General features: G+C 42.7%; 1 protein-coding gene across 1 annotated transcript in view; it reads left to right on the forward strand.

Annotated features, from left to right (window-relative positions):
• The window catches only part of PLXNA4 (plexin A4), a 677,812-nt gene that overhangs the window by 397,564 nt on the left and 263,526 nt on the right, over positions 1-16,722 (forward strand). The window contains 1 exon segment of the mRNA XM_021002332.2: positions 15,307-15,438. Coding sequence (XP_020857991.1) covers positions 15,307-15,438 — 132 coding nt within the window.

Below are 16,722 nucleotides of genomic sequence, written 5' to 3' on the forward strand. Positions count from 1 at the left end.
GCATGTCAGTAGCAGCTGAGGCCCATCAGCCCAATATGGATGGTAGAGTCTTGCAAAGCACATAGCTCCAAGCTCTCCTTGATTAAATAGGCGTATATTTTACCCTGCTGCCTCTCTACAGACTCCCTCCCAACTCCATTATTTCTCCCATGGTTCCTGGCAAATGGAGTGATACTCCTGATCTCTTCCTCTAAATATTACACCCCTGTTTACTTACCCATGTTATAGACTGAATTCTCCTCCTCACAAAAAACAATGCTGGCTTGGTTTCTGTGCTAGCATTCCAGCTTTGCTCTCTCCCTTAATCTTCTCAATCATATTCTCCATCACGTTGCCCTTAGCAGTCCCCTTGTCCGTTGTGGGGTCAAGCTGTGATGTGACAATGCAAGCACCAGTTTCATTTTTTTTTAACAGATGGTAAAACTGATACTCAGAGGGGTTAAGTGATTTACCCAAGGACACACAGCTTGCAGGTTGACAGCTTAGGTCTTCTGAATCCAAGTCCAATGTGTCAGGCTGCCTCTATGACCCATCTCAGGATTAAATTTGAAACTGTGCTCTCATTAGCTCTTTGCTTTAACAAAACAGATATCTGATGATAGGTAGGATTAAAAAAAAAACAGGGAACCAGAAAAGCTGATGTACGATCAGTTTTTGGATTTGACATAGGTGACCTGGGCCTTTTTCTACTACCACCTTTGTGCTTTTCATTGCAGTATCTAAGCTCTTCCTTCCTTCTTGTTGCCAACTTTTTTTTTCCTTTTGGAACTCAAATTTTAACAATTTCCTCTACTCCCTAGCCAGAAAGAGAGTGAAGTGGGAGGGGGGAGGGAGAGGGAGACGGGCACAAGCTAATTTCCTTAATTTCCTTCCATGGAGGTGAACATGAAGTGGAGAAGGTGGTATAACCCTTGAGAAGCTTCAAGATAAGTATTAAGGGGCTGCTTTGTCTTTAGGTTTTGTATGAGCAATAATATAACAGTGGGAAACACAGAGGGACCGATTTCCCTGACAGTGTTTAGTAACACTGTGGAATAGGAAAGGCAAAAGGGTAAACAATAATTAATTAGACAGGCACTCTGTGTGTGTGTGTGTGTGTGTGTGTGCATGTGTGTGTGTGTGTCTGCGTGTGTCTGCGTCTGCACTCAAACATCCTTTACACAATGTCACCAGACTGTACTTGGTATCGTCTATACTGTGTTAGGGGATAGATAACTCAGCCTATACATCCCTTTGGATTCTTGCCTAAATGATAAGCATTATGTACTTGAGGGGTGGGGAAGTATTCTTTGGCTATGACACAATTCTATTTTCAGGAAGAAAAAGAAAGCAGATATATACAGTATGTGTAGGGAGAAAAGGGGGCAGCTATGTGGAGCAGTGAAGAAGTGAAGAAGACCTGGGTTCAAATCTAGCCTCAGACACTTACTAGCTGTGTGAGCCTGGGCAAGTCATTTCACCTTGTTTGCCTCAGTTTCCTTATCTGTAAAATCAGGTGGAGAAAGGAAATGGCAAACCATGCTTGTATCTTTGCCAAGAAAACCCCAAATGGGCTCACGAAGAATCAGCCATAACTGAAACAACCGAACCACAACAAAAAGTAGGGAGAAAGGCCTAGAAAGATGTGTTTTTGTGCATGTGTGTGCATTAATGTTATGAGTGACATATATGTTATAAAGAGACATACATATTTAGTGTAAAGATACTTTAGAGGTATGTATGTAAGGGGAAGTGATTTTTCCAGGAGGATATATAACTCAGCCCCATAGATCCTCAAGTGGTATGCAGCACTACCTCATGGAGTTGAAAGGTTCTAGAGTTAGGTCCCACCTCTTGACAATCACTGTCTGTACAATCTTGAGCAAGCTATTTGGCCTCCTGGGCCTCAGTTTCCTCATCTGTAAAGTGAGGGGGTAGGAAGGCATGGCCTGTGAGGTTCCTTTCAGTTTTAGATCTAGATCTAGGAACCTATGAAATGGACAGTGTCATAGGACTGGAAGTCCAGGAGACCTGCCTTCTAGAGCTGGTTCTGCTACTCATGTTTTGTGTGACCTGGCAGAGGTCACTTTGCCTCTGTGTTGCTGTTGAGTCATTTCAGTGGTGTCTGACTCTGTGAACGCAATTCAGTTTTTCATGATAGAGATACCATGGTAGGTTGCCATTTCCTTCTCCAGCTCATTTTACAGATGAGGAAACTGAGGCAAACAGGGTTAAATGACTTGCCCAGGGCCAACACAGTAAGTGTCTGAAGCTGGATTTGAACTCAGGTCTTCCTAACTCCAAGCTCAATGCTCTATCCAATGTGCCACCTAGCTACTCTGTAGTCCTTAGTTTTCTAATCTGTAACATGAGAAGTTTTAGGGGTGAACCTAATTTAGCTACCCTTGTTAATTCAGGTTCAGTGTTGGGACAAAATAAGGCACCCACAATTTCAGACACTTACTATGTAACCCTGGGAAAGTCTCTTAACCTCTGTCTGCTATAGTTTCCTCCACCATAAAATGGGGGTAATAATAATGGCACCTACCTAGGGCTTCTATGAGGATCAAATGAGATGCTATTTGCATGTTTAGCCCAGTGCCTGGTACATAGTAGGTGCTTAATAAATGCCTGTTCCTCTTCCCATCCCTTCTCCAACAAGTCACAGTTAACAGAAGGAGGTTTCCTTTGTCCTAACCAGTAAAGATATCCACCAAGTCTCTCACCACCTTCTCTGGCCACGGTCCTTCCTCATCTCCATAGGGTCAGTAAGGTGGGGGATGGTGACTCAAGTGGTCTTTAGAAATCTACCAAGTTGGAGGGGCCTGGCTCTGGGCTTTTTATACCCTAAGGTGACCAGGAAGTTGCAGGTGAGGGAAGAGACCAGTCAAGTCTCAGGGACACTTTAATTGTCTATTATGGAAAACGAGTCCTTTTTACAGGAGAAGTAGGAGGGGGAGGCCTGGTCCTATCACAAAAGGGTTAAACTAGGCAATCTGGAAAGTCTTTTCAGCTCTGAATTTAGGATTCTATTACTGGTTCTTCCTTTGACCAGATTCTTCAGCCTCTGTGAGTCAGATCTCAATAAGACTATGTGACGATAGATAGAAGGATAAGTGAATCACAGATGTTGGAGGGCAAAGGGATCTTAAGAGAGCATTTGGTGCAGTCCCCTGCCTTGTGACAAATGCACCTGCCAATGCCCGGGGAAGTATAAGCGAGCTCAAGGTATTGGCTTAAGGTCATAGTCAGCCAGTTAGTCAATGAGCATTTGTTAAACACTATGTGTCAGGCACTTTGCTAAGAGATAGAGTAAATAGCAAAAGGATGATTGGGAGGGTCAGGACACATGGATCTTCCATGGAACCTGATACCAATTTCTTCTGAATTCACTGGGAAGAAAAAAATTGCTTGCTTGGTTGGTATTTAAAGCTCTTTACAGCTTTGTCCCTTCCAACCATTCCCAGTCTTCTAAAATTTACTACTCACCATGAATTCAAGGATTTAGGCATACAGACCTCCATGGCTTTTCCACAAACATAGAAGGCCATCTTTGATCTCGTGCCTTTCCACTGACTGGTCTCCATGCCTAGGATGCTCTCCCCCACACCCCCTCCCCTTAGAATTCCTAACTTCCTTCAAGACTTGTGCCACCTTCTACGGGAGACTTTTCCCAGTCCCTTCAGCTACTTACTGGTGCTTTCCCCTATGTGGTTACCTTCCCATCTACTCTAGAAATATCTTGTGTATACCTATTTTGTTTACATGTAGTTTCCTCCATTAAAATTTAAATTCTTTGAAGACAGGGATTCTTTTAACTTATTCTACAAATTCCCAATGCTTAGTATTATGTCTGATACATAGTAAACCCTTAATAAACTTTTGTTGATTATTTGGAGTTAATCTACAATCTTTCTGGGCTAGGGAGGCAATAGTCCCATTGTACTCATGCTCACCAGATCACACCTAGAGCACTGGTCTTACTTCTTGGTGCAATATTTTATTAAAGAATATAATAAGGAATATAAGAATATAGGAATAATAATAATAATAATAATAATAATAATAAGGAATAAAGAACATAATAAGAATATAATAAGAATTCTTCTTATGAAGAATATTGACAAATTCAAGTGTATCCAGTGAGTGGTGACCAGATTGGCAACATGGCATGAAACCATTTCATTTGAGGATGACTTCAAGGAACAGGAGACCTTTATTAGATATGAGAAGATTTAGCTATCTTCAGATATTTGGAGAACTATCACGTGGAAGAAGAATTAAGCTCATTCTCTAGAGGGCAGAACTAGAACCAATGACCTAGAGAACAGAATGTCTTCTGAGGCAGATTTTAGATTGACGATGGGCTGCCTCTTGAGGAACAGAGAGAGACTGGATCACCCCTATTAGTTATATTATAGAAAGGATCTTGGCATTTGGTAAGAGATTGGACTAGAGCCATCAGATTGTGAGCTTCTTGAGGGCAGGAACTGTCTTTTGCCTCTTTTTGGTATTCCCAGTGCTTTGCACAGTGCCTGGCACAATAGTAGGCACTTTAGAGTAGGGTTTATTGATTGCTTAATTGATGACCTCTAAGGTACTTTCCAACTGATTGTGATATTCCATAATTGTAGAGAATTCTCTTCTGAAACTTGTATCTTCTCTCTGGGAAAAAGAAAAAAAAACTGGACAAAGAGAACAGTAGCCCTTTGATTTAAAGGGAGCACAAGGGACTCTGAGGAAACCTGCCTTCATGGTCCCTGAAATTGAGAGGATTCTAGTTGTAGGTAAGGTAGGTCATTTTAAGAACATGAGGAGGGGGAGAAAAAGTACCCACCCCTACCAATAGCCTAAGATGCTTTGTAGCTTGAAATCCACAACCATTAGGATCACCTACAAGCTAGACAATGAAGTCTGGGCTAATGTCTACAGTCAAAATGCAAATATTTACCTGAGAGCCCCACTGGTCCTCATTCATTTTCATCCATTAGTTGGTCAGATTAGGTAGTTGATTATCTTGGGTCCTGAGGGAATGAGATACTCTGGCTCTTTCAGTGGGGAGAGAATTTGACAGTTCCAAACCTAGGCAGGGGCCACAGGAAGGCTGTAATCATTGAGTACCAAACATGTGAGGGGTTGGAGGGGAGGAATTTGCCAAAGGCATATTTTACTTAATTCATAATGTTGCTTAGGGCTGTCCTTACCTGGAGCCTGGGAGTTCAAATGAGAAACAGTCGAAAGGGAGAACAGGGCTAAGGCCTTGGTTGCCCATAGAGCAAATTTCTAATGCAAACTCATTGTTCCTTGATTTAATCCCAGCAGGATTTCCTATGGACTTCTAATTGCAGTTTGACCCTGAACCAACATCTCTTTTTTTCCTATCTGCTCCTTGATGAAAGAGGAATAATTCCCAGTTTTGATTCTGGTTTGCTCCCTCAGAGTTTATTTTCGGCTTGCCTTACCTCCTTTTCACCTTTCTGTTAACGACAGGATGATATTGGATGGTTTTGACCATGGGTCAAACATCTTTGGTGCATTGACCTTAATCCTTAGATGCCTGCTAATGACTGCTGCTGACTTCAGGATGTGGGATAGGATACCATCTTTGCAAAGGTGTCATTAAGGAAAGACTCATGGCAGGATGTGAGACACAGGAAGGTGGCACTAGGCCACCTTCAGTTAGATTCCCCTTACTCTGGGTAAGGTCCATACCTCAGATAAGCTTAAGTGGTGGTTCTTTGGTCATAGCTGCCCTTAGGCCCAGTCTCTTGGGGTCCTTCCTTGCTTACTGGCTACGTTCTCAATTAGCCTGCAGGTCATTTCTCTAGCTGGGACCACTGTTAGTGTCAAAGGACCAGACCTTGTGCCCTGCTGTAGGAGCTGTGTCCACTGCTCTTTTCTGAGGGCTGAATCTATAAACCTCAAGTTCTGCCTTTTAAATAAGGGGCAAGTGAGGCTTCCTGTACCCCATGCCCATGAAGTAGTATATTGATAGGGAATAGCATAAATAGTATCTCATGTCCAGGAGGTGATTTTGGCTTTTCTGTTTCACCAAGTTATCAATTGGTCCTGCTTATGGCTTAGTAGAGGATTAGTGGGAGCAAAAACAAAATCAGCTTGTCTAGTCAGGAATGGGTTCTTCACTTGGGGAAGTTAAGGCACAGAGAGTGGAAGCAGTCTACTTAAATTTATATCCTTTTCATGGAATTCCCAGAGAGAAGCCTTGGTTTCCATCTCACTTACCCCTTTTCATCAAAAAACTCTATTTATATGCATGGAGTCTGATTGGTGAACTCTGCCCCTGGGTCCTCTGGCTTTGATAGGTGAATTTGCTCCTTAACAAGCCTCCATGTCACTTCCTGGTGTCATTTTTAACCAAGCCTTTGTGAGTCTACCGTCCTCCCCATTTTAAGCTCTCCCAATAGAGTGTAAGCTCTTTGAGGGCAGACGCACGCTTGCTTGTTTGTATTTGTATGCCCTGTGCTTAGCACAGTGCCTGGCATACAGTAAACACTTCATCAATGCTTTAGCATTCATCATTCATTCATGCGTACTCCCTCATGGTCATGTAGCTAAGTACTAGTTTCTTTTTAGTAATCTGCTAAGTCATATCATCATTGTTGTATAGTCATTTTCATTCATGGCTACCTTTTTGACCCATTTGGGGTTTTCTTGGCAGAGACATTGTAGTGGTTTTCCATTTCCTTCTCCAGCTCATTCTACAGGTGAGGAAACTGAGGCCAACATGGTAAAGTGACTTGTCCAAGGTCACATAGTTAAGTGTCTGAAGCCAGATTTGAATTCAGGAAAATGAATCTTCCTGACTTCAGGCCTCTGACACTCTATCTACTGTGCCACCTAACTGCTAAGTCACAACCTTGTTCCAGTTAAGGTCTCTAGGAAAGGGAGAGACCTGAAGACTAGACTTCAAAGACTCCTGGATATTCCATGCAATTCAAGAACCAACCTGTGTAATGGGGTGTCCTATCCTCTACCCCATTTCCCACTAGAGTTGGTTTTGCTATGAATGTTGTGCGTAGGCATGAGCGTATTGGTGGAAGGTAAGGAATTTTAAAACTCTCTGTAGGGGAGGGGTAGAGTGGATGAATGCCAGCCAGTATGATGCCAAGGCTGTCTTTGTATTTAGGTTTTTGGAGTTGGGGGGTGAGAATTTGGGGTTGGCAGTAAGTCATCTGCTCTCAATCTTCCCCCCAAATCACTTCCCAAGTTCTCAGCTTCACATACTCTTCTTCATTACCATTACCATTACTATTACCATCATCCAAGCCACTGAACTCATGAGACAGGTCTTTGCTTCATTTTGTGGGCTGGAGCCAGAAATCTTGCCAGCTAGACATTGACAAAACTGCCACAGAGGGTGGGAGTAAAAGGACGGGGAGGAAGTTAAGAAACAGGAGAAGGGGGGAAGAGAAAAGGAGCCTGCATCTTTAAAGATTAATAGTATTGTTTGCTCATTAAGGAGATCATTCCAAGCCTAATGGTAGCCAGAATGCTTGAGTGCAAGCATCTGTTTGCTACTGGGAGACGATATTTATTGTTCAGTACTTCAATGGATGTAAATAAACAGCCCGGCCCAGATAATGTTCAAATAAACAAACAAGCAGCTGCCAGGAGCTCCCTGGATGGCTGACCTTTGTGGGGGCCATCCTGCTGATGTTTTTAATAGCAGGCTGCCTGGCAGCCCAGACACTCACCGTGCCAGGGATGGAGATAGGTGGCAATACTGTCTGTGGATGGGCTGGGAGCCAGAAGGCCTCGGGGTAACTAGGGCTCTGCTGTCTAAGGAAATCCCAGGCTGGGAAATGTGTATCCTGAATGGGTTATGGAAGGAGAACGCATATGGGAATGTGGATTGGTATGTGTGTGTGTGCTCTGGGGGCATGTATATATGCCATCTAGATAAAGGCTGTAAATGAAATGGCTGTAGGAACAGCGGCAAGGTGACATGTTTGGGAGGGGAAGGTTCTACGTTAAACACTGGCTGACTTCATGATTGAGTGGTGTGTAGAGTGTACCTGCCTGTAGGGTTTATGTGTGCAGAATATATACATGGGATGAGTATAGATATGGCTTGTAAAGGGAAGAAAATAAGAAATGACCCACCATGCCACAGTCTAATCAAATGCGTCCTAACATTCTGATCTCTAGTCTACTCTCTCCAACCAGATTTTACAGTGCATGAGGATGGGGGGTCTTGAGTACCCCAAGGACAGTCCTAGGCATATAGTAGATGCTCAATAAATGTTTACTGAATGAACGAATGAGTAAGTGAATGAGTGAATTAGTGTTCAGACTTTGAAAAACCACCAAGGGACAGGTTGTAGAAAAGCACGGGTTTCCTCCATTCTCAAAATACCATTCTCAAAGGTTAGAGACCCACATTTTTTTCTCTTAAGCCAAATTGAACAATCAATAAGCATTTATTAAGCATTTCCTATGTGACAGACATTTTACTAGGCCTTATGAGATACAAAATCAACAATGGAACAGTCCATACCCTCACAAAGCTTACTCTTAGTAACTGACTATGGCTTTGTCAGCCATAAATTTACCTAAACCTTTTGAGAATTGATTTCTTTTTTCAGCTTGGGCCACCTCTTTGTACTATGGCTAAGGACTGGAGCTAATATTTCCCTCTTAGAGGAAACCTTCAGATAAAGCAAACTCCCTTTAACTAATAGAGAGCCTTTTCTCTGGTTGTAGGGCCAGCTCTCTGGCCCCTTAGTTTTGTGAATTCCATTAATGTACTTATCTTTCAAAGTTCAAGGAATTCCTCCTTGTCCTAGGGTTCAATTTAACTAAACCTTTACTAAACACCTACTGTATTCTTTCCACCTGACTCGACTTAATTGAGCTGTGTGTTAGTGGGAAGATACCAAGTTTCAAAGAGGCAAGCTTCCCTGCCCTCATGATGACTGTGTGACAAGGTCTATACTCTGTTCCATTCATGGTTTTATAGACGTCAATCTTATGTTCTCTTTGCCTTCATCCTTCCAAGCTGAAGAATCATGCCCTTGACTACCCAAGCTGCCCTTCCTTTCATTTTATATTTCTTGAGGGCTAGCAACCAGAGTGTTAAAATTCAATTCAGTTCAACAGGTGTTAAACTTCTCCTGTATTCCAGATGCTAGGCACTGGGGCTATCCAGTCTGGGGACAAAGCTGTCACAGCCTGTGCCCTCAAAGGAGCCTATCTTCTGCTGGGGTATTCAGTAGAGAAGTATCATGGCACTGCACACAGAATCAGAGAACCTCAGTTCCCTTACTACCTGTGTGACCTTGGACCTACCTATGTGACTCTATCTCTCCAAGACTCAGTTTCCTCATCCATAAAATGAGGTCATTAAACAAATTTAATTAATCTAAACTAGTTTCTAAGGTCCACTCCAGTTCTTAATTGTGTACACAAGTAAGTAAATTCAAACTATAAACAAAGAATTGTAAAGTGATTTCAAGAGGGAGAGAGTGCTATTAATAGCAGAAGTAGGAGACTAGGTGTGGGGGGGGAGTGGAGGAAGGGAATCTGGAAAAATATTGTTAGGAGACAGCACCTGAGCTATGCATTAATGGAAACTGAGGGTTCTTTGAGGCAGGGGTGATGAAGAAGTGCCCTCTAGTTATGAAGAACTAATTCCTCCTTGAGACTGCCCTGTGTTTCACTGGCCTGGCCCTTTGAGGGGCGAGTGTCTTCAGGGAACAGTCTACACTAACCCTTGGGCCCCTTTTCCTCAGTCATAACTCAGAGCTCAGTGCTTGGTATAGTTTGGGGTTCCCCACCCCAGGTGAACCTACCCACAAGCTCATTTTCCACCTTTTTGTTTCTCATCCAGATCTTGCCTTTTATCAGTTGGCTTGGCTTTCTACTACCCTGAAGAGCTTAGAGCCATCTGTGAACTTAAAAGTCCTCACTGTACACTCTTTCCTTCAGATCATTATAAAGATACTTAGTAAGCCCGTCATGGATGCTCCAGTGTGCGCTTCTCTGTTCAGAGAATCCATGTAGTCACAGAGAACCTGTTTCTCTTCACCCTTTCCTATCTATAAGCTACATCCCTGGGCTCTTCTATATTCCATGCTAACAGCTTTGTATTTGGCCTGGAACTTGGTCAAAGGTCTTTTTGAAAGTAGTTAGATAGAAGGCTGCTAGTTGGTGCAGTGGATAGAGCGCAGGGCCTGGAGTGAGGAAGACCCGAGTTCAAATCTAGCCTCAGACATGTACTAGCTGCACGACTCTGGGAAAGGCATTTGACCTCTGTCTGACTCAGTTTCCTCATCTTTAAAATGGGATAATGATAGCTACTACCTCTTCAGGGTTTGTGAGGCTCAAACAAAAATAGTATGTGTAAAGTGCCCAGCACAAGGCCTGGAACATAGTAGGTACTTAATAAATGCTTGTTTCTTTCTTTTCTTTCCTCCTGCCTTTCTTCTTTCTTTTCCTCCTTCTTCCCCTCCCTCCTTTTCTCCCTCTCTCCTTCCCTCTTCCCTCCTTCCCTCTTTCCTTCCTTCCTTCCTTCCTTCCTTCCTTCCTTGCTTCCTTCCTTCCTTCCTTCCTTCCTTCCTTCCTTCCTTCCTTCCTTCCTTCCGTCCTTCCTTCCTTCCTTCCTATGGTTAGAACTCTGAACTGTGAGTCAGGAGACTCGGGTTCTAATCATGATTCTGCTATTGATTTACTGAATGTCTTTAAGCAGTGGATTTAATTGTTCTGAGGCTGTTTTCTTATCTATAAAGCTGGAATAACAGGACTCCTACCAATTTCACAGTATGGTAATGAAGAATAAATGAGATCATACAGGTGAAAGTGCTTTGAAATGTACAAAGCATGATGTAAGCACAAGAGGTTATTGTGATTAGTATATGCCAGCCAGTGGATTGATTCCCTTTTATCCACATGGATATTATGAGATTAAAGGCATGATTTCCTCTTACTTGAACCATGCTGTTCCCCAGCCCCCACCCCCATCTAAAAGGCTACATTTGCCTGACATTGGTAATGTCTTTCTCCAGGGAGTGGTGCAGCAATACGTGCCCATGAGTCCACTGCCCTGAAGACACAGTCCCAAATCTGCCTCCAGCTCGCAGAAATATTATGACTCCATCTTCTCATGGCTACACCATGGCTGTCAGAGATCCCTCAGTGGGAGCTTCCAGGCTTCTACTTCAGAAAGTAAAAGTTATTCAAAGCAAAAGGATTATTGCACAAGATCTTAAGGCTGAGACACACCCCTAGACAAACAGGGAGGATCTCACTTACTGGGATATCCAGGCCTTCTCTGAAGTGCTCCATCATCATAAAATCACTTTTTCAAGGAACTGAGCACAACATCTCCCTCCCCACCCCAATAGCTGGACTCTCGTGGGGATACAAAGCCTACATAGACTTTGTCACCTAACCAATCCCACTCCCCTGCTACTGTCTCAGTGGGCTAATGACTCACTGGAGGGAAAGCACAGGATTACCTACACTTCATAGAGCATTAGTGTTGCTCTTCCCCAAATGCTAGCTAGGGTCAGGGTCAGTTCTTCTCCCACTGCTAATTCAGTAATGCCCAAAGGCAACAGGGTTTTGAATGGTCCACATACCCTGACATTCTCCCCGAATGCCTTCTTGTGTTGGAAACAGTGGTACAATTCCTAAAGAGCAGTAGCATCTGTTCTTGTCCCTTTCTTTGGCTCTGTTGGGTTCTTCTAGTGACCATGCTAACATAAAATGGGCTTCTTTCCAGTTCTGGAAACATATGTTTAGGAAAAAGCTAACTGTATTCTCCCATGTGCCAGAGTGGTGACTTCCTCAATGCAGTTTCTCTAGGCATTTCCCGTGAAAATTTGGTCTGTGAACCTCCATGCTTTTAGGTATCCCTCTATTTCAAGATCGACTTCACCCCTAAGGAGGAGGGGAGCTGGGACCAAAAGCTAAATAGCAATGTTTGGGCATGAAATCTAATTTACCTTCAGGATCAGAACAAGGGACATCTGATGGGATTTAGTTCCTGAAGCGTTCCCTGGGGAAGGAAGCTTTTGCCTGAAGGCTGGGGGCTGGCTGGAGGCAGGCCAGACCTCTCAATATCTTTCTGACTTCATGACTCCAGGCTTCAAATCTGGGGATGCAGTCTAGCTGGGCCAGAGGCCAAGGCCATCAGTGCACGGTCAGACTTGGGTGGTAATCCCAACTGGTTTTGCACAAGCTCTCATTTTCATTCAGATTAAGAAAGGCCCTAGCCAGGATGGGTTCCTTATGGAATGGGGAAGTGGGTTGAAGAAGGAGGTCATCAGTAACTCTGACGGCAAGCAGGAGATTTGATCAAGGCTGAGCATGTCTCTCTTCCTTTTATTCTCTGTTTATTTTTTATATGAAATGAGGGGAGTCAAGAAGAGGATTGCTCATGTATAGCTCCCCCACTGACGCTCATGGGCTGTAGTCAGACACTTAAGGCAATTACAAAGAACCAGATACAGGCATACCCCCATCTAACATATTAATTGGTTCTGAGAAAACATGGTATTAAATGAAACATTACAGGGGGTAGTTAATTCCATTTATGGAATGCAAGAATGTGATACATAGCAATGACCCCAGGTTCAGAATCCAGTATGGGACAATCTTTTTTCCTTCCTGCTTATTCATGGGTGCAATGCTCTGGGCTCCTTTATATCTTTAAATCAATGACTCTATGATTCTCTTAAGTACCATCATTTCTAGCCAACTACATTTAGGACACTTGATGATAAATGTCCGAGTCAAGGGAGTTCTTTATGGGAAAGGTTAGGTTATATGTGCGTAGAGGCTTAGTCTGGGAAGACTACAGTTTGCTTGAAATAATTCCCAAACCAGAGAAGCCCCTGCTAAGTAGATAAGTTCTAAGTCCCCTCAAAGGTCTCCTAGCTCTTCTAAATAGGACTCCTAAATAGGAAAAAAAACTTGAAACTAGTTTTTTTTTCCCTCTTGTCCTCTGAACTCTGAAGATTGAGTCAAACCTGGAGCTGACTTTTCCCTATACTTTTCCCTCTCCATCTTCTCTGGGCTCTGAGTAGATTCTGCCAGGCCCCATTTAACACATCTCTCTGATCTGATCCTAAGACTTCTGATCCTGGTGTGGATGAACTCACACCAAGATCTGTGTTATATGGCACTACTTTTATTAGCCAAAAAAATGTATGGTCTAAGCTGAATCACTTCAGTGGAGAAACCTATATAGTGGATGGTTTCCAACAATGCAATTGAATTTGTTCTGGTAGCAAATCCACTGACTACAATTTAAGGATGTCACTTTGGGTTTGTGTCATCCTTCAGTTATCTGAACTTTTATCTCCCTACCCCCAAGAAACAGGAGTTTATTGAGTGGAGGAAGGGAGTGGCAATTGAGGAAAACCAAATTGATAACTGTGTAGAGGATGGTTTGGAGTGGGGAGAGGGTTAAGATAGGGAGAACAAATGGGATATTATCACAGTATTCCGGGGGAGAGGTGACTAGGGCCTTAATTAGGGATTAATTGGATTAGTAGGGTGAATGAGGAAGAGTCAAGAAAGACACTGAGGTTTCAAACCAGAGTGATGAGAAGAGTTGTGATGCCCTAGATCCTAACAGGGAAGTTTACAAAAGGAATAGGTTTGGGTGGAATGAAAATAAACTTTGTTTTGGACCTGTTGAGTTTAAGATGCCTACTGGATATGCAGTTTGAATTGTCCCAGTAGTAGTTGGTAATGCCCAACTAGACCAAAGGGGATCTAATGGGCAGGAGACTGACCAACCGACCCAGATGTGGATCTGGAAATCATCTTCTTGGAGATGGTGATTGAATCCATGGGAACTGATGAAATCACCATGTGAGGGAGAAGAGGGAAAAGAGAGGCCAGGGCTCAGGACAGAGCCTTGGAGGGTTTGGTAAATCAGCAGAGAGAGAGGTGTTCAAACAAGTAAGCTGAGAACTTAGAGCAACATTCCAAAAACCCAGAGAAGAGAAAGTTTTCAGATGAAGCACACAGGAGGAGAGTGTAGTAGAAAGTGTCAGATATTGTAAAGAGGTCAAGAAGGATGAGATGAAGAAGTCACCATTAAAACTGGCAATTAAGAGACCATTGGTAAGTTCGGAGGGAACAGTTTCAGTTGAGTGTTGAGGTCAGAAGACAAAGGAAGAATAGTTAACAGATGTGATGGGACCTAAGGAGAGGTTGTTTTTGGTTTTGTTTTTGGTTTTTTAAGGATGGGGGAGGCAGGGCAGCTAGGTGGTGTAGTGGATAGAGCACCGGCCCTAGATTCAGGAGGACCTGAGTTCAAATCTGGCCTCAGACACATAATACTTGCTAGCTGTATGACTTTGGGTAAGTCACTTAACCCATTGCCTAGCCAAATTAAAAAGAAAAGAAAGAAGGATGGGGGAGGCAGGCATGTTTGTAGGCAGCAGAGAAGAAATCAGCAGCTAGGGAGAAACTGTCAATTAGACAATCTTCTGGGGAAGATGGGAGAATTAGGATCAAGGTTACCTATAGAAATATCAGTAGCACCTGGAAGAAACCCACATTGATCAGTTCCCTTCCCATTTCTTGATCTTTTCCAACATGAGGTCTTAGTGGGGGGGAGGGGAGAGTTATTTGCTTTAGTTTTGTTCATTGACTTGACAATTCACTTGGAGCATCAGTTGTGATATAGGGATAAAAACCGGTTTTATAGCCAAAAGTCCTGAATTCGAATCCTCGTTCTGCCACTCACCAGCAACTGGGTAAGCTTGGGCAAATCCATTTAATTTCTATTGGGTTTTTTTTTTTATCTGTAAAATAGGCATGAGAACATCTGTACTACCTACCTCATGGGATGAAATGTGATAACAGTAGCCATGAAAACTAACATTTATATAGCTCCTTAAGGCTTGCAAAGCACTTTATGTGTAGTACCTCATTTGTTCCTCACAAAAACTCTGTGAAGTAGATGTTCATTCTTACAGTCCGCATTTTAGAGATAAGGAAACTGAGACCAAGGAATATTGCCCAGAGTCACACAGCTAGTTAGTCTCTGAGTCAAAATCCCAACCCAGGACTGTCTTACTCCAAGTCTGGTGCTCTAACCATTTTGCCATGTAAAGCACTATATAAATGCCACCACCACTACCATCATCATCATCATCATCATCATCATTATCATTATTATCATCATTACTATTAAGAAGTAATCCCTGGGCGCGTTAGAGGTAGAGCTCACCTGGTCCTGCTATTTTTTGTTAGGCTGGCCTTCCAGGTGAACTGCAGTGCTCCAGGAAATCTTCCTTCCTGACTGAACTGAGACATTATTGACCTGTCTCCTTCTTTTCTCTCCAGATCCGTGTGGATGGGCCTCGGGGGAATGCCCTGCAGTATGAGACAGTGCAGGTGGTGGATCCTGGCCCGGTTCTCAGGGACATGGCCTTCTCCATGGACCATGAGCAGCTCTACATCATGTCAGAAAGGCAGGTAAGGCAACCCAAAGCCAGCATTGTTGGTGCTGATTCTTTATGTGAGATTTGGCTCTTTTAAAGTTCACTTGGAGCACATCCTTCTAAGTTCCTCTTGCTTTAGAGGTGGAGTGGGGAGAAGGATAAGAAATTAGCTTGCAGATAAGTTCTTGCTTTCTGGTCGATGACAATTCATGAAGGGCCAGTTGAAAACAGAATAGATTTACTTATTTGGTTCTTTGCCTACAGTTCAAATTGTGTAACTATGGACAAGTAGGTGGGGTGGGAGGGAGATGAAAAACTCAATGCTGAAAAATGGTCTTCTGATAGGCAAGTCTAGGAATTACCCTTTAATTTAAACGTGATGGTGAAGTCATTCCCTTCATTTCAGAATTGGGGGACTATGGGTGTAGAATACTGCATATACTGTCAAATGGAGTCTGTGAATTTGTGAATTCCTTTTTTCCCTTTTCTTTTTTAAAATTTTGTTACAAGGGAACAACTCTGTTAATCCATAAGGGAAGGCTTACTGGGTAAGGAGTGGGGATATATTTGGAAATAAAAGTGAGGTAAAAACAAAGGGAATCAATAACAATGATTATATGAATTGTGGGTCTTGGAAATCAGATGAAATACAGTAAAAGCTGAGGAACTGTGGACGTGGAATCCTGTGTATTCAATCTCTGTTGACTTGCTTAACACTTTTTCCTTATTACAAATGAGGCTTCAGTGGAGGCAAGGGTCATGAGGAAATGAAAACAAAAGGTATTGATAAAAATAATCAATAAAAATAAAATTGATAATAAGGTGGCATCAGTAAAAGGTAACAATAAAACAAAAAAATAAGTTAAATAAGAGCATTGTGCATTCAGAGTCAGCTCCTTTTATCCCCTAAATTTTCATTTCTGGGAAAGTAAGATATTTGTTCGGAGGTATGCTAATAAATGTTTAATAACCAGACCCCCCAAAAATTGATTTAAGATACACTTTTAAGTTTAATCTTCATTATCAAGATTTTCTTAATTACTTTTTTAAGTCTAGATAATCAACAAAAGAATAAATCACACCCCCATATGTAATGTTTGCTGATTTTTGAGGCATAAATGCTTGCACTGAAAATTACAGCCTTGAGACCTTACCCCAACACACCCCAGCTTGTGACAGCATAGCACTCTTGGCTCTTGGCTCCCAGTATTGGCCCTCTAATCTTCTGTAAGTACCTCTTTACCATCCAGGTTATTTCCCATAACACAGGATGATCTGGGGTGATCATATGGTAAGTGCTGAGAGGGAGCCCATTGAA

Source organism: Phascolarctos cinereus, unplaced genomic scaffold (genome assembly GCF_003287225.1).
Source record: "Phascolarctos cinereus isolate Bilbo 61053 unplaced genomic scaffold, phaCin_HiC Scaffold_1;HRSCAF=81, whole genome shotgun sequence".
Taxonomy (NCBI): domain Eukaryota; kingdom Metazoa; phylum Chordata; class Mammalia; order Diprotodontia; family Phascolarctidae; genus Phascolarctos; species Phascolarctos cinereus.